General features: G+C 46.1%; 1 protein-coding gene across 1 annotated transcript in view; it reads right to left on the reverse strand.

The window, feature by feature from the left end:
- Positions 1–18,171, reverse strand: part of STAT4 (signal transducer and activator of transcription 4) — a 75,374-nt gene that overhangs the window by 13,630 nt on the left and 43,573 nt on the right. Inside the window, exons 5-13 of the mRNA XM_015566115.1 lie at positions 17,448–17,526; positions 15,586–15,671; positions 13,358–13,509; positions 11,157–11,315; positions 10,121–10,213; positions 6,532–6,591; positions 6,213–6,230; positions 6,033–6,126; positions 3,902–3,946 (exon numbers count right to left, since the gene is read on the reverse strand). Of these exons, the coding sequence (XP_015421601.1) occupies positions 3,902–3,946; positions 6,033–6,126; positions 6,213–6,230; positions 6,532–6,591; positions 10,121–10,213; positions 11,157–11,315; positions 13,358–13,509; positions 15,586–15,671; positions 17,448–17,526 (786 nt within the window). The remainder of the gene's footprint in view (positions 1–3,901; positions 3,947–6,032; positions 6,127–6,212; positions 6,231–6,531; positions 6,592–10,120; positions 10,214–11,156; positions 11,316–13,357; positions 13,510–15,585; positions 15,672–17,447; positions 17,527–18,171) is intronic.

The following is an 18,171-nucleotide window of genomic DNA, read 5'->3' on the forward strand; positions in this document are numbered from 1 at the left end:
GGGGGGGGGGGGGGTGGGGTGCAGGCAGCTGGGGGGAACGGGGGTCTAATACTGCGTTAATAACAAGGCAGAACCAATCTGATCACATTTCAAATATCAAAACTGGTTCTCATAGGATGGCATGGCTAACAGTTACATGAGGAAGACTTCCTGACAGCAAGTGTTAAACTTGGCGTTTGTTATGGAGCAGGAAGTACAGAGTTAAAGACTCCGTCTCCCTGGGTGAGATCATCGATACCTTACATTGCCTGCAGGTAGTTAGAGTCACTAGGTGGGCTGCTTCTTACTGGGTTAGTGGAAAGTAATGTTAGTGAAAATTCTGCTTAAAAACCCCTTAGGCCAGCCTAAAAATTACTCCCAGCACATTCAGCACACCAAACACACAGCCCACCCCCATGTTTAAACAAACAAACAAACAAACAAACAAACAGCTGTTTCTTCGGTTGAGCATGAGATAAAGTAGTTGGCTTGTGTTTAGGCACAAAATGGAACAAAACCCCACATAGTTTACACAATAGAAAACCTCACTGCCCTATGCGACCTGCAACCTCCTGGCCATTACCGGGTGCCTCTCCCCCTCTCACTGAGGTCAATGGCAGCATGATGCAAGCCAGCGCAGAGCAGGCGAGGCCGGAGGCAAGCGCCCAGGAGACCACATACCGTCTGTCTAAACATTAACCATTCTAACTCGAGTTGACAAACTGTGGGAGTGTGGCCAGCCTCCTGCTTTGACATCTAAGCTGCCACATGACCTCAAAGGCCAGTTTTAACTTCTCCCAGTCTCCTGGGACCTTGTGGCCTGGGGAGAGAATGGTCACCTTAGCCTATTGCCCACCCCACTGAACCCAAAGACCATTCCCTGTAGGGAGGCACAGCTGGAAGACAGCCAAAGGGAGCCTTTTTGAGTCTGAGGTCTCGTTCCTACCTGATTCTAGCCTCTAGTTTAAGTTCCATGATTAAATGTAAGCATGATGTGGTCATGCATCATGGGTAATTTCCTCAGATCTCTGAGTTACGGCAGCCATCCAAGGTGTGAGAGCCCGGGCCTCCACAGACACTCAGGGCCGTCCATTCACTTTGGAAAATGAGGTCATGCTTTAGGATTACATCACTGGACTGGGATGGATGGTGAGGTTTCCTCGGTGATTCAGACTAGTATCTGATATTTACTGAAAATCCCTAACGCAGCTGTGAGGCACGTTTAGAACAAAATCCATCAACAGCTGACCTACAGTGCACATGACTGGGGGAAAGTGGCTCCAGCCAAAGGAAGCATCGTTAATTCTCAAAGCCTGCACGGCCCTCGCTCCCCGTCTCTATTACGCTGTGTAGTCCACGCCAGGACCCTATTCCATTTCATGCTCCCAGTTTTCACTCCTTACAGATCAGGAAACTGTCACAGGTAAGATGGACCACTCATGTCTGTATGAAAGGCCACTCTAACCATCTGAGATGATTGTGGGGTTTAAAAGATCCACATTTGTGATACTTCTATGATACTGAATATTATGAAGGGCTCCACCTGGGGAAAACCACAAGCGAAAGAAAGGCAGGTACAGACGCCACCATATTCTTTTTGTTTCCGCTGCTCAGTGCCTACTAGCACACCCTGAGCTCCCGGGATATGTTCACAAATGGTTAAGGCTTCTGGCGTGAAAGGAAACCTCTGCTAAGTCAATAGGACTGGGGTAAGGGTGATTTCCATCTAAATTTCTGGCCATAATCTATGATATTGTTGCACATGGAAAACAATATGGAATAGGCCATAATTACAATACTCTGCTGCCTTTTGGAGCCTACTTTTATATATTTTGTGACTCTTCAATTGTTCCCATAGCACAGAAAGCAATGTTCAAGTCTATGGCTTCTTTTCAACGTACACAGGAGTCATATTAAAATTCTGTCAACAGGGGGAGCTCAAAGAATAGTGTAAAATAGAATTACTCTGATCTGGTAAACTTGAAAACAAAAGGGAAGAAATGAAAGGATTCTGATGTATACTGTACAATTTTGTTATTATTTGGAAAGTAAGAAGAAATACATTCAAATTAATATACTAGTAAGTAGACAGTGTTAATAAGACTGGTTGATTTTTCTATAGCTTTTCGTCTCTAGGGAAATCCAAGGTTTTGTTTTTACATCCATGAGGATGACAAAGTATTGAATGTTTACATGATTCCCATTTGATTTAGCTGAGCTGCTGAGAGTTCAGAAGCCTTGCGCTTCACCTATTCAGACTTAGTCAATATTACTCAGGGATGTCAGGCCGCATGAAGTGTCAGTCACAACTCCCGCCCAAATTCCAGGGAGACGGGCTTCCATTTATCATGTGCTAATGTTTCAGTCAGGAAATTTGGAAAACCATTATGGGTTTCTATATGGTAGGAAGAGTAGCTCCCACTTTTTTCGTTTACTGGAATATTCTTAAACTCAAAAGCTCTGTTCATGTGACATCTGGATGTTCGAAGCTCTGCCCTACACCAAGGGTCTACCCCGGGAAAAGGCTTCCTTAGCTCATCTTTGGTGGGGCTGTGAGATTTGCCAAATGATCTTTCTGACAAGATTAAAAGACTGAAGCATTCTGGGAAGAAAAAATGTGGCGAATGGAATCTGTCGTGAGGGATCTGTGGGTGGGTTAGATGGATTGCAGTTGAATGCAGGGTTTATAAAGTGCTTTTTCCTTCCAAATAATTCAAAGATGTTGCACAGGAGCTGTGAGGTAGAAAGCCAGGAGGTAGGAGCCACACACCAATCATGCCAGAAACCAGCCTCATTGTTGTATAGCTGCCTTGTGTGGATGGCTTTACATTTGCAGCATCTCTGAGCAGAGAGCATTGGGCAGTACTACCCTGATCTCTGAGAGGGAAAATGCAGTATTTCTCCAAAAGATCATTTGTCAAGGATCGCATGTGCCGTCATCGCCAGAATAGACTCAGACCCAGGTTTCCTAACCCGAAATATGTAGGGCACAGGCAAATGCCCGGTATCTGGGCCAACGGGATCGATGGTCTCTAAGACCACTGCCAGCCCAAGACCCAGCCACTTTAGCATTTACGGACTCAAATGTGAATACATGGACTGCATCCATTTGTCCTTTTAATCAATTCTTTCAGTGGAATGCAGACCTTAAATAGAAGAGCAAGGTAATTGATACCATGAAATAACTGTTTTTCACCTGTGCTTTTTATTTAATTTGTCATGATATTTGAGACTTAACTCTTATTTGTAGAAAATGAGTAATTTTAAGATACTTTATAACAAAGGAGGAGTGACAAGAAAGTATGGCACACCTGTAAAATGAAATCAATACAATCACGTTAAACCATGTTCTTCAAGAGTGTTCAACGTCATGGGAACTGTTCACCACATATCGCTATGTGGAAAAAAAGTAGGTTATGAAGCAATGTGTCTATATAAAATATATACAAAAAGTCTAGAATGATGTGAACCAAAATGTTAATAGTCGTTTTCTTAGGAGGGTATTATTATCTGTAATTTCCTCCTTGTTAAACAAAATTTCTTATATTGTCTGCAATGATCAAGCTTTACATTTGTAATCAGAGAAACATGAATTTGACTTTATATCTATAATAATAAAAGCATAATATGCCAATTAGACTGGACATCCTTCCGGATGTCCTTCCAGATGACCTTCTGGACGAAGCTAGGGCTGCAAGGGAAGCCCAGGTCTGGGGTGCCTGCTGGCGGCTGGAGGGAAAGCCGGGTTCTAGGTGCCAGAGGGAAGCTAGTGCCAGTAGCGGGGGGAAGGAAGGCCTACTCTTGCACGAATTTCGTGCATCGGGCCTCTAGTAAAAATATAAGAGGCAGTTTAAGGGCTTTATAAAAATAAGATATTATAGAATTATTTCCTAGAAAAACTCTAGAAGAAAACATTTCCTACCTCATTTCCTTTGCTTCCGGCAGTGGACTTCATTTCCTTTGGTTGCTTAGAAAAAGAAAACAGTGTTTACATGGAGACACGTTATCAGCTGCATATCAAAATCACCTACTTTAATGATTTTCTTGGTCACAATTTTGAAAGTAACCCCGATGTCTTCCAACTCATGGGACCCGACAGCTGCCCACATCACAGGAAGCAGCTTCCTGTTCGGCGCCAGTTCGGAAACTTCCATCGAGCGCAGTGAGGAGGTTGGCAGACCACTAAGCCTGTCTGTTTCAGCCAACATTTTGGAAAGAGGCGATCATGCTGGATGTGCTTGAACGTATTCGGCCCTCCTTTGTACCTCGAAGGGGCCATCCGAGCTAAGCCGTGGGATTCCCACGCCTGTGAAGCCCCGCCGGGCACAGAGGGCTGGGAAAGGAATGATGGGTCAGCTGTCCAGGAAGGACTAGGTACCGTTAGGGGACAGGGAGACTTTCTGACACAAAAATGTTCATGCTCTGGATCACTTACTAAAACAGACAGGAAGCAAATGACACAGTGTGCACAATCTCATCTGATTTTTAAAATAATGAAAACAAAAATAAGGGTGTAAACAGTGTTACCTCCAGGTGGCGGGATTACAGGTGATGCTTTAATTTAAAAATTTTGCATCTCTGATATTCTAAATCGACTTTTATATTGAAAGTGATTAAAGTTATTATGCAAAAATACATAATGAAAATGCTTTGCCACTAGAAGAGCAGTGTAGAAACTAAGGTTTGGGCTTTTACCGCTTTACTAATTTATTAGCAAACACTGTCCATTATTAAAAATTCCCTGAGGACCGAAATGAATCCTAAGCAAAAAAACAAGTGCTAGCTAGAAGGATGTACAACATGTGACCCCTCGTTGCATTTCATTTAACAGTCTCACGTGGTAGGAATTCAGCTAAAAGGAAATGCCCCCTTCAGTACTGAAGAGCGAACCAAAACCAAACTAAAAACAAAGCCAGCATGAACGTGTGTAGGCAGAGACCGTTCTGTGAACGTCAATTTTGTATGTTAGAAACGAGGCCTTTTGAGGCTGATTCTGAGACGTCCCAACATCCAGGGAAGAGACTTCCTAAACGTTAACAAGCCAGATGAGTAACACGTTTCTGGCGAGACCAGCCACAGGGTCCTTGGGATCTAAAAACGAAGCACGAGAAAGAGAAGCGAGAAGAGGGCTCTCGGGGGAGAGGAAGTGGTGAGCACCAGAAGCAACAGGACGCGGCTGGTCAGGGCTTTCTAGACATGCCACGGCGAACCGCAGCTGTCATGCCAGGAGCACCCTGTTCCCCCAGCCCACCGGTCTCAAGTGGACGTGCCTGCAGCCAGACCTGCTGTTCCATGATGACATTTCTCGGGGGCATTTAAAAAACGAACCCAGGAATGGCTGTCCGTTATAAGATGGATTACTCTTGTCATTATTACCCAAATCTAGGGACCAATTACTAAGTATACACTGAGTGGCCAGATTATGATGACCACCCCATCAGTACTCATTGACACTTCCAAAAATACTGAATATTGAAAACTTCCTAAGCAAATGCTCTCAAGGTTTTATTATTATTACTATTTGCATAACTAATTCACTTCATTGTTCTGATGGGGTGGTCATCATAATCTGGCCACTCAGTGTGTTTAGGTACTACTTCCCTGGTAAGAACTCAGACCTGAGTTTAGCTTCGGTGTTCCTTCTACCATTTTTTTAAAAAAATATATTTTATTGATTTTTCACAGAGAGGAAGGGAGAGATATAGAGAGTCAGAAACATCGATGAGAGAGACATCAATCAGCTGCCTCCTGCACATCTCCTACTGGGGATGTGCCCGCAACCCAGGTACATGCCCTCGACTGGTATCGAACCTGGGACCTTTCAGTCCGCAGGCTGACGCTCTATCCACTGAGCCAAACCGGCTTCGGCCCTTCTACCATTTTTAATTCTTCAATGACAGCATGTTGTTATAGCTCAACACACCCTTTAATCTCACCTGAGAGACATGAAGAAACAACATGCATGGGGTTCCAAGCCTATTAGTAAAGATGTGTTTGATTTGAGAAAGAAGGGAAAGCTCGTATAAGCTGACTGTGTACAGGTAGGCACTCACCAAATGGCGGAACTCTACCGAGAGGCTCCCATTGGAAGATTCTTCGATGGACATGGCTTTGACGTGCGTTCCACACAGCACAAACCTGCGGTTACTGGGGAAGAAATCTCAGCCGTTTACAGGGTCTCCGGGAAAACAGATTTATGACAACAACAAAGAGTTCCAACGTACAGGGCTTACCTTAGAGTGGAAACATTCCTGTAAACACAAGAAGATTTTTTTAAAAATAAGCTACGTAATAGACCTGGGAAAACTTTTCATAACACTTGAGAGGATAGTAGGCAAACCTTCATCCCCAGCCTTTAGAGCAAACTTTTACAAATAAGCCTTCACTGGCGTTCTGTTAAATGGTTGAACTTCAAAGTCCAATATTTGAAGTGCACCGATAAGTAATGTTAGAGAAATAAATGTAAACATTTGAAATTACTCTAAAAAATGGGAACAGTTCTTTTTAAAGAGTCTTAGATTTTCCTGTTTCAAAATGAAATTAGGTACTTACTTGTCAATCGATGCTTTCACCTTTACCTGATAATTTAGTTCTGGCAGTTTTATTAGTAGTCTGGAAAGACACAAAGAATCAAAGGTAAAAATCACAAGTCCTAAAAGCCTTTTTTTTTTTTTTTACATTTAGAGATTTAGATATATTTATAGCATATCCATATAAATCAGATTGCATTATCTCCCTGTGTTAGTGTGTTTTAAACACGTCCAATTCCTCTTTAGTTCTCCATGCTACTAACACTGACATCAGCCACTTAATATACTGACAAGCATTTGGGAAGTGTTTCCATATGGCTGTAGGCCAGTGATGGCGAACCTTTTGAGCTCAGCGTGTCAGCATATGAAAAACCCTAACTTAACTCTGGTGCCATGTCACATATAGAAATTTTTTGAAATTTGCAACCATAGTAAAACAAAGACTTATATTTTCGATATTTATTTTATATATTTAAATGCTATTTAACAAAGAAAAATCAACCAAAAAAATGAGTTCGTGTGTCACCTCTGACACGCGTGTCATAGGTTCGCCATCACTGCTGTAGTTGATGTGTGTTGGATAAAACCTTGGTTAGGTCAGAAAAATAGCTATATATTTTGGTTCAAGCCAAAATTTGGGTTAAATGTATAAACATAAGAAAAATCAAAGTCTATTGATATGGCTTCATTTTATTCTTGTACTAGAGGCCTGGTGCACAACATTCGTGCACTGGAGGGGTGGTGGGGGGGGGGTCCCTCAGCCTGGCCTGCGTCCTCTCACAGTCCAGGACCCCTTGAGGGATGTCCGCCTGGAGGCTTAGGCCCGCTCCCCGCATGAGCCCAGCTTCTGGCTGAGCAGCACACCCCCTGGGTGAGTGCACCGACCACCAGGGGGCAGCTCCTGCATTGCACGTCTGCCCCCTGGTGGTCCAGTGCGCATCATAGCGACTGGTGGTTCCACTGTTTGGTTGATTTGCATATTAGCCTTTTATTATATAGGATTTTAAGAACACATTTTGTAAGCTTACTAAAATTATATGTTTTGATGGTAACTGTTTTATGGTAAAAATATTGAGAAAGACTAGGCCTCTGGTAGAATATGGAAAATTCACACTTCAATGCATTTGTAATCTTTAAACATACTCTATATAAGTAACAGCAAAATGTCCATAATTTAAAAAGACATAATTTCAAATCAAGTGATTACAGGTCAGAATAACTTTCTTTAATTCCTTAATCTGGTGAGGGGCCCTTTTTTCTTTTGCTTTCCCCATCTCTTCCGAACTGTACCCTCTCTCTGTAGGTTCAGTTCAGTTTCTGAGATAATCACTCACTTACTCATTCATTTACTTATGCCCTCATCCCAATCTTCATTCGTTCACTCAGCATGTATTGAGCTCCTCATACATATTCATTACGTGCTCTAGGCTGAATGGGGTACTGGGGTAGTGAAGACTGGGAAAGGGAGAGGTGTGGACACTGCTATACATAAAAGGAAGAAGTCCACTCACATATATGGAATATAGAGAACGGTGGAGTAACTGATGGGCATGAGAGACATATAATCACAGATACTAAACAGCCCGAACAAAAGCTGGGTAGAATGTCGTGAAGGTTCCTTCAATGTCCTGCACCAGGCACAGGACTGAGTTCAGGGTTTGGACTATGATAAGCGTGTAGTGCTGGTAGCAAGGGTTGGTATGCAATAAGGCAAGATGGTTTCCCTCTCTGTCCCTCTGCAGGAAGGGAGTCCCCTGTGACCTCTCCCTTTGGAATAGAAGGATGCAGTGCTGTGGTGGAGAGGGGTTTAAGGGACAAACTTGAACACTAAGTAAAGGTTCATCTATTCAGACAGGGGGAACAGGGTCCAGAGAAGACAAAGGGGGGCCCAGCGGTCAGGGAGAAGAGAAGGTCAGGGAGAAGAGAAGGACAAGGTCTTTGTCTCATGCAGCCAGTTCAGACAGTGTGCCAGGTGGTGCCATTCAGGGACCTGTTCCACTCAGAACTCCGCGGAAGCAGTCCCGACTCACCCCCCTTTTTGTTCTAAAGAGTATCTTAGACTTCACATACCATCCATGGGGGCGCCTCAAGGGAAGGTAGGATGCTCACTACCCCTCTAATTTTACCTCCATTTAGTGTTGTTGTCTTCTGGGTTACAGACGGATGAGAGGATGAAGAAGAAATGATTTTTGAAAATTATAACATTTTTACAAAGGACTTGGCCTTGGTTTTAGTTCTTAAGTCTTAGTGCAAGATTCACACAAGGAAATGATCAAGAATTTCGAGGAGGGCTTTTGAAATGCAAATTGAAGACAAACCGTCTTCCCTGTAAAAATGCAGAGGTGATGAATGTGAACTAAACTTACTCTGATGATCATTTTGCAATTCCTGAATGTCAAGTCGTTATGCTGCACACCTTAAATGTATACAGTACTTACACTAATTATATCTCAACTAGAGGCCTGGTGCATGGGACTCATGCACTGGTGAGGGGTGTGGCCTGCGGGGATCCACCCGCTGTGGGAGCGCTCATCTGGCTCAGCCAAGAGGCTATGGACCCTGTCAGCTAAGCGGCGCTCCCCCTGTGGGAGTGCACTGACCACCAGGGAGCAGCTTCTGCATTGAGCATCTGCCCCCTGGTGGACAGTGAGCATCATAGCGACTGGCCGACTGGTCATTCTGGTCGTTCCGCCATTCAGTCGCTGGGCTTTTTTATATAGAATAGAACGGAAAGAATAAAATAAGAAGGGAGTTCCAGTAGTGACATGTGATCAGGGACCCTAGTATGGCATCTTAGTTCCCCTTGGCAGCTTTACCTCTTGGATTAGCCCAGGATTTCAGCTTTCTGGAGGCGAATGGTGGCCAGTGATTTTAAACTGGGGGGCCCTGGAGACTGAAGCATGATGCAAAATCTTTGAAAGCTTAAAGTCAAACTCATTAAGTGCCTTAGGGACACGCTACATTTTGGTTGCTCCTGCTACTGGAAAGGATCAGATACATCGCTAAAGCAACCATAACACAGAAGTCATACCCATAAGTAAGTATACACCGAAAAACGTGGTGTTGAGTGTTTTCTCAGAAAAGCTCCTAGGCTGGTCACGGGGTAGCGCAGGGGAGACCGTGCCATGTCTTTCCTGGGATGGACATTCGAAGCTTTCCCTAGTCTGTCCCCACCTATCCTCTTCATCAGCTCTCTTCCTGCTCACAGGCTCAGGAAACAGACCTCAGAAGTCGTATTTCCTGGCTTCCTCCCCGCGAGCCTGCTCTCCTCTCCTCCGCTACCCCCCGCTCCCCTCAGGGCCTTCCCCGGTGACCCCAGTGCCTTCTCCATCTCTGGTCTTCGCTCCCGGTAAGCTTTCCAGCCACTCGTTCCATGGTGCTCGACGCTATGACTTCAGGCTGCCATGCTAAGGCCCCCCATCGTCACACTTTCTACCAGCAGGGCCCTCACCTCCACGTTCCTGTGGCGCTGACCACAGCTGAGCGCCGGGCAAGCAGGAGGCGCTCACTGAAGAGCAGGTGGAGGAAGGCCCAGGGGGAGGCCCTGGCCCCGGCCACACAGTGACTGTGGCTGCACGCACACGCGAGATGCTGGGACGCGCCGTGCCTACCTCAGCTTCGCCGTGAACTGGATGAGCGTCTTCAGCACCATCGGCCTCTGCGGGTGGGTGGGCATGCAGGGCTGCCGCTCCACCACAAACGAGCTAGATTCAAAGGAAGTCGAGTGTCACCTGAAAACACTGAACAGATCGACAGGCTACAAACCACAGAGGAACAGGATGCTGTCCTCCCCTAAGGTCCACGTTTCCCACACAGAAGACACTCAACCCCCAGCGAAGCGAAGCTCTCTCCAAAGACACCTCACAAATAACTCCCAGGAAAGGGAAAATGGCCTGGAGCCCATCCCTGCGTGACAACAGTAATTCATTCTTTTTAAAAAATATATATATTTTATCGATTTTTTACAGAGAGGAAGGGAGAGGGATAGAGAGTTAGAAATATCAATGAGAGAGAAACGTCGATCAGCTGCCTCCTGCACGCCCCCCCACTGGGGATGTGCCTGCAACCAAGGTACATGACCTTGACCGGAATCGAACCTGGGACCCTTCAGTCCAAAGGCCGATGCTCTATCCACTGAGCCAAATCGGTCAGGGCCAGTAATTCATTCTTAATAGTTAAAACTGAGTGAAGAGGAAAAGCCCCCCTCTATGTTTATTCTACTAAACATAACATAGAAAGTTAATTTCATGCCATTTTTGAAGTAGACAGTAGGCTTTCTGGTACATACTAGTTTTTTCTTTTTCTTTTGGATGAGCTTATAAACAAACACATGTTCTCCAGCCTTCATTTCTTAGACATGCACTTGAGAAATCCTTGAAATCCTCTTTTTCTAAATGTTGACAAATCAACTTCAGGTGGGTGACGTGCTTGGTTCATGGAAAACGGACTCGGTTTGGGGGTGGGGGGAGTGCTGATGAGCAGTGAAGAACAGACCTGTTTCCGGAACTCTCTGGAGCTTTACTCAGCTCACCCCAAGGCTCACTGTTCAGTTCCCTACCACCCCTTCACCTCAATGCCAAACCCCCAGAGGGTGTCCCTACCACCCCAAGGCCTGGGGGTGCGGAGGCATTCGACGAGAACACTCACTTCTTAAAAATGCTGCAGATCAAGAAGGTGACCCTCTCGAGCAGGTGTGGCCTCTGCAGGGGGATGGGGTCCCCTTCGTACGTCACCTTGGACGACTGCTCCTCCAGCTTCTCCAGCTGCCGTTTGAGTTGGAACAGACTTTCCGCCAACAGCGTGAAGCTACGGAAGCACAGGATGAGCACAGGTCATGTCCCCACGTCATCTACTATTTTTCTACTATTTTAACTATTCACTGTACTTAGCAAACAGTCACATGTTGAACGAAATCAATCACATACGCCCCTGAAAGGTCAGTGACAGCTGCTCACATGTTTTTTTTCCTTAATCCGTGTTTTCCTCTAAGATGCGTGAGACAATGTTAAATATTTTCAACATTTTCTAATGTGTACCTTCAGTTATGGACAAGAAATGCCTTGTAATGACCCTCTGCTTAACACAGACCGGTCTGTGGAACATGTATGTTAAGAATTTGACACTCACCAAGGAGCAATGGAAGAGCATACTGAGAGCTTTAAAAATACATGATGTGAAGCATGTTGTGTGTAGAATCCTGAAGAAGAAACACAGTATAAAACGAGCATGTATGTTTGCTGTAAGTCCTAGGATTAGCCTGGGACTTATCGATGGAGATCCCTGGAGAAAGGTATCTATGTGTTCTCCTCACTCCGCCCTGACCCCAGCTCAGACGTGCAGAGGGGAGTGTGGGCCGGGGCCTAAGAGGGAGACTGGGATGATGGAGAGGGAAGGGGCCTCCGCTATCTACCCAGGAGGCTGCCTTCGACAGACTGGGCACATTTGTCCGCATAGCCCTGACCCGTCCCCTTAGCCCCGACCCGTCCCCTTAGCCCTGACCCGTCCCCTTAGCCCTGACCTGTCCCCTTAGCCCTGACCCGTCGTCCCCTTAGCCCTGACCCGTCCCTTAGCCCTGACCCATCGTCCCCTTAGCCCCGACCCGTCCCCTTAGCCCTCAGACTGGGCACATTTGTCCGCATAGCCCTGACCCGTCCCCTTAGCCCCGACCCGTCCCCTTAGCCCTGACCCGTCCCCTTAGCCCTGACCCATCCACGTAGCCCTGACCGCAGCTCTTCCCACATAACGTCCATGCCCCACGCGGCATTGCAGGGAGCATGGCTGACCCCCCATTTCACTGCTGCCTTTGCTGTTCACCTTGTTTTCCCAACAACAGAGCACAGGGAGGTCAGAGAACCGCTGTCTCTCCCTCGGGAAACGTGTGCATCTCTGCAGGAGCCCAGCTCCTTTCTTGTGGGATGTGCCTGCGGGGCAGCGCTTCCCGTGCCAGTGTCCCGGTCCCCACGGATCGCACTGTACTGAGCTGAACCCTCCGAAGACAGTGTTAGATTCTGTTGGCCATTTTCCTTCTTTTTAATTACATTTTCTACGGTTCCTTTCCTCCAGCTGGCTTGATTCCTCCCCTGGTGAAGGGGGAACCCACTTTTTCTGCTAACACCAAGCGCCGCCTCTGATCACGAGCGCAGACGCTGTCCTGGTCCCGGGAGGCTTTCCATGAAAATACAGAAATGCATTGCTCTGGGAACACAGATTCAGGCGGAGCTGGACGTCTTAAGGTCCACCTTCAAAACAGAGGTGTCTTTTCAAGCTCCTGAAGCCATGCTTCTGACGTCCCTAAGAAAGCGTATGGATTGCTGGCTTCAAAACTTCCTGAGTCTTATTTGTTTCTTTGTCTGTTTATCCCCACCCGAGGATATTTTTCCATTGATTTTTAGAGAGAGGGGAAGAGACAGAAATACCGATGTGAGACAGACATCGATTGGTTGCCTCCTGCATGCGCCCCGACCAGGGCCTAGCCGGGGACGTACCTGCAACTGAGGTACATGCCCTTGACCGGAATCAAACCCGGGACCCTTTCTCCGCAGGAGGATGCGCTATCCCCTGAACAAAACTGGCTAGGGCTTGTAAGATTAAGTATATAAGAAAATTAAGCAATTCTTATGCATTTTATAAATTTCTACGATGCTCTCTTTTTCTCCACAAGGGAATAAAATTGAAGAACATGTATATCATGACATCTGTTGGTTTTCAACTGAGGAGCAGCCCCTGCTAGTCCACCACCCACCCTGGGGGAGCTGGCACTCTGGCCCAAGCGGCTTTCTCCGGCTGAGCGAGGCTGAACTTGGGTACATCCTGTGGTTTTCTCTAGAAACGGAAGTCAAGTGTCTCACCAGTTCTGGAGCTGGTCCAGCCCGCTGTGGAGTGGACCCCCGATGCAGGCGACCTGCTGCCGCCGCTTCCAGTCCTGCAGCTCCTCCGCCAGCAGGCTGCTCATCAGCAGGTCTGACTCGCCGACTATTTGGGTCAGCTTGCCCAGCGCTTCCTGGAAACAGAGAACACGGCTGAGGTGCTCATGAGACACAACTAAGTCACTCTAACCCCACCTATAGAATGATGTGTCTCACCCATACCACCTTCTGTTCGCCATCCCACTGCCTCTGCCAACCAGGAAGGTCTTACAGTCAAATAATGTCATGAAGAGAAAAGCCCAGTCCCAGGGAACATTCTCTTAATAAATACGCTGAGACTATCACAGAATGTGTGAGTCCTGTGACAATCCTGTATAACAAAAGCCTAATATGCAAATTGTCCCCTTGTCCGGGAGTTCGACCACTCGCTATGACGTGCACTGACCACCAGGGGCAGCGCAGAACATGGCCGGCGTTGGCGACTGGGCGCTGGCAGCGGGCGGCAGTGGAGGTGCTGCTGGCTCCAGTGGGGCCCGACCAGAGCAGGAACATGGCGGGACAGTGGAGCAGGTGAGCGGGTGGCACCAGGCCAAGGCAGATGCAAGCTGGGCCCGATTGCCCCACCAATTGCCCCGCAGATGGCAACCAGTGGTGGCGGTGGGGGGGGCGGGTTGCCGCCCGGCTTCCAGGCACTAAGGGAGCTGTGCAGGGGCTCGATGACTCAGGTGGAGGAGGATGCACAGGGGCCCAGGGGACCAGGTGCTGCCCAGGGCCCAGAGGTCAGCTGGGACATGCCCTTCCACACCAGACGCTTGTGCTTCAATCGCCGGCCAGGCCTCGGGACCGCACCCGTGCACAAGTTTCGTGCACCGAGCCTCTAGTATTGAATAAAGCCATATATCTGCTTTTAAAAAGATTTATACATTGAATTAATATTCTTGTACGCATGTTTATGCATTTATTTTAAAATGTACTGATGAAAATGTGAGCCTTTCCATGTTAGTTGTTGTTAGTACTTACCTGGGTTTTGGAAGGTATAGTGGAGAAGTATAACTATTAAAGGCCTAGGCATTCCTACCCTGGTTTTGCCACAAGCTGTGTGAATCTGGATAAACCACTGAACTCTGCTGGAACTTGGTCTTCTGATCTATGCAATTATTTCCGAGGTTCTCTCTCTCCTTAAAATCTTATTCCTGAAGTTATGTAGTATGCCTTTATTATGCATAAAACATTAAGTTTATCTTGGATTAACCATCTGCATGTTTAAAATCTGATATGTAATTGTTTAAGTTTATAATTTAGGGTAAAATAAGTTTTATATTTACTTGTGCTAACACAAATTCCTGCATAAAAAAATGGATAGGAACGTTCAGAAATAAAATACTGATTTATCCTATTTAATAAAATAGGATTTATTGAAAATTAAAGTAGAGATGCTCCTCCCTCTTTTAAAATAGTTCACTGAGCCAGAAAGAAGTCCCTCCTCTCGCTGGGAGGAGGTTAGATTGAAAAATTCAGACTTCAGTAAACTATCTTGAAATCCAGTGCAAGTTCATTTTTCAGCCTGGAAACTGGAACACTTAACTTTCCAGGAAAATGTTGGTGTCTTCGAGGAATAGTTTACGTGTTTTAGTTACACATATGTAGCGGGGCCCATCGCAGCACATGATGCACAGCAGCTAAAAGAGCCACGTCTGAAATAGTGGCGAATAGAAAGCAGGTGAGATGTTCACCCTGGCCTTGCTGGTAGCTACAGTCAATGTGCCACGTAAGCAAGAGAAACAGACTCTAGCCCAGTGATGGCGAACCTATGACACGTGTGTCAGAGGTGACACGCGAACTCATTTTTTTGGTTGATTTTTCTTTGTTAAATGGCATTTAAATATATAAAATAAATATCAAAAATATAAGTCTTTGTTTTACTGTGGTTGCAAATATCAAAAAATTTCTCTATGTGACACGGCACCAGAGTGAAGTTAGGGTTTTTCAAAATGCTGACACTCCGAGCTCAAAGGTTCGCCATCACTGCCCTAGAGCAAGCATGTCAGACTCGCAGGCCCGCTTTGTAAACGTAGAAGCACAGTGGACAGTATGGCCCTTTTCCTAGAAACGCTGCCATTGGCTCATTCAGCATAAATTCTGGTCAGTGGGATTAGATGCAGGAAAAGGAGAAAAACAGCCAAAAGGCCAAGCTACAGCTCATCACTGACCTTCCTCTTGAAGTCCAGGCTGTTGAGCATTTCTTGCAGAGTCAGCACCTCCTGGCTCATCAGGGCATTGTTCTTGTCACCCTGATCTGCGGAGACAAAGAGAGCAGGCTGAGAGACTCCCCGAGACCATGGTCTCTGCCCTCCTCAGGTGCAGGAGCCCAAGGGGGCCATTAGGGAGGGGAGCGTGATTGTAAGTCTGTTCCTTGTGCCAGGAAGGATCCCACCCCAGCACGAGGAGAGGAGCTCTGTGTTGCAGCCCTTGGGAGAAGACCACGCTTCCATCATGTTCCTTTTGGGGGTCGGGGAGAGAAGACACAAACATCTGTATCATGGATTCCTTATCAGCCACCTCTACGTTGATGATAATCCGGGTTGGCTGGCAGAAGCAGGAAAGGAAGGGGGCCCTTGTGCCCACGATTATATCGTATTTGACTCCTCCTGATGCCCCACCTTGTACCCAGGAGTTACGAGACACTGCCTGGTGGAGTTAGTGCTTTGTCTCCTTGATCTCATGAACTAATAACAAAGACTAAATCCTTCACTTTCCCTTTTTCTTGGCAAAACAGGCTAGCCTCACAGTAAAACTAGAAGTGGGAAAGAGATGAAGGTTTTCAAAACATCTCGGACAGAAGACAAACCAAAAGGATTTATCCTCCTAAATGGACGATGTGCAAGGAAAATTGTATTATTTAATTTAAACATCAAATTTTATTGGTATAGAGCACGCGATGGTTTCTACCAACCACTCACATCTATGAAAGGTGGACACAGGAACGTTGATCTGAATCATGTATTTGAAAAAGAGCACCAGGACAACAGTGTGTCAAATGCCCTATAAAACAGCAGACACCCCAAAAGGCACCCTGGCTGCTTTATTTATTTTACAATATATGTTTATTCATTTCAGAGAGAAAGGGAGAGGGAGAGAGAGAGATAGAAACATCGACGATGAGAGAGAATTATTGATTGGCTGCCTCCTGCACGCCCCACACTAGGGATTGAGGATGCAACCCGGGCATGTACCCTGACCGGGAATCGAACTGTGACCTCCTGGTTCACAGGTTGATACTCAACCACTGAGCCACTCCAGCCTGGCCTTGGTTGCTTTAATTTACAAATTCACTAACTGCTAACTGTGTAGCAAAATCTTGGTTATGTAGCATTTTATCAATTCAAAACTCCCTTAGCTAACATTTTCCCATCTTCACAACCAAGGATAGAACTTATTTTCCATGTATCTTTCATTTCACTGCACTTAGAACCAACAAAGTCAATACTTGATTTAAATTGTAAGATGATTATTTTCATTCTTCATAATTCTCATTGAGCACTGAAAGATATTAAATGAACTCTAATTGCAATATATTAAGTTCAAAGTAAGTTTATCATTTAATGTATTCTGTTATATTCTAACTAGAGGCCTGGTGCACGAATTTGTGCCTGGTGGGGTCTCTCGGCCTGACCAGCGATTGGGGCTGATCGGGGGCCATCTCACCAGGGGGAGGGACCACGGGAGGTTGGCCGGCTGCGGGAGGTTGGCTGTGGGAGCGTACTGACTACCAGGGGACAGCTCCTGTGTTGAGTGTCTGCCCCTTGGTAGTCAGTGTGCATCATAGCAACCAGTTGGCCAGTCATTCAGTCAACTGGTTGTAACCGTCGCTTAGGCTTTTATATATATGTAGATTCTCAGAATTGATAGTTCACATATGAAATTTAGGATGAGGCTGCTTTCAATGAACTGTAAGGCTTAATGAAGTTCCCAGCCCTTAAATCGCTTTAGGATCGTGGACCCCTTTGATAATCTGATAAAACCCATGGTTGTGTCATTCCTGTGTAGAATTACAGATGAAACAGAAACTCACCCATCATCTGAATCGTTTTATACCTGTAGTCAAATTCATCTTGCAGGTCTTCTAAATATTTGGTGTCTTGTTCTGTTATCTTTTTACAAAAAGAAAACAACAAACACATGTTCCCTCAGTTGTTAGAATTCAGCATGTCAATGAAACATCACCCGTATTTCAAAATACACTGTTTGTTCTTCTGGTTTCCAGTAATATCGTAGACTAACCGTATAGAACCTACATCACAGGCAGCCCATTCCCAGGAAAGCTGAGTGTCACTGGGAGAAACAGGCTGAATTTGCTCACCCATTGTCTCCACCCAATTGGAAACTTGTCCTCTTGTTTCTCAGTGAGTGTCAAATGATGCCACCAATCTCCTTTTCCACCCGAGAATATGCACCCTTCCCCCGTTAGTTCCATGTAATTCTGTTCCATGTACCAAGGATCATGTTGCTGGGAGTCTCCTTTCCAAGCCGCCGCAGTGTATGATAATTCAGTATACGTTTTTCCCTCTCTACGTCTTAGAAAAAATGCTTCCTCCGTGTCTCCTGTTTCTCTCCCTGAGAGTTTTACTTTTCTCTTCGCTAAACCTGCTGCTGTTTTTCTGCTCAGACACAGCAGGTACTGAGCGTCAGGACCTGGGCTCTTCATGTGCGAGCTCCGCAGCCTCACAGCAGCCCTCTGCCAGCGACCCCCACACAGAGGGGGAAGCAGGGGTCTGCGCTGTGACCGGCTTACTTGC

Source organism: Myotis davidii, unplaced genomic scaffold (genome assembly GCF_000327345.1).
Source record: "Myotis davidii unplaced genomic scaffold, ASM32734v1 scaffold221, whole genome shotgun sequence".
In the NCBI taxonomy this organism is placed as follows: domain Eukaryota; kingdom Metazoa; phylum Chordata; class Mammalia; order Chiroptera; family Vespertilionidae; genus Myotis; species Myotis davidii.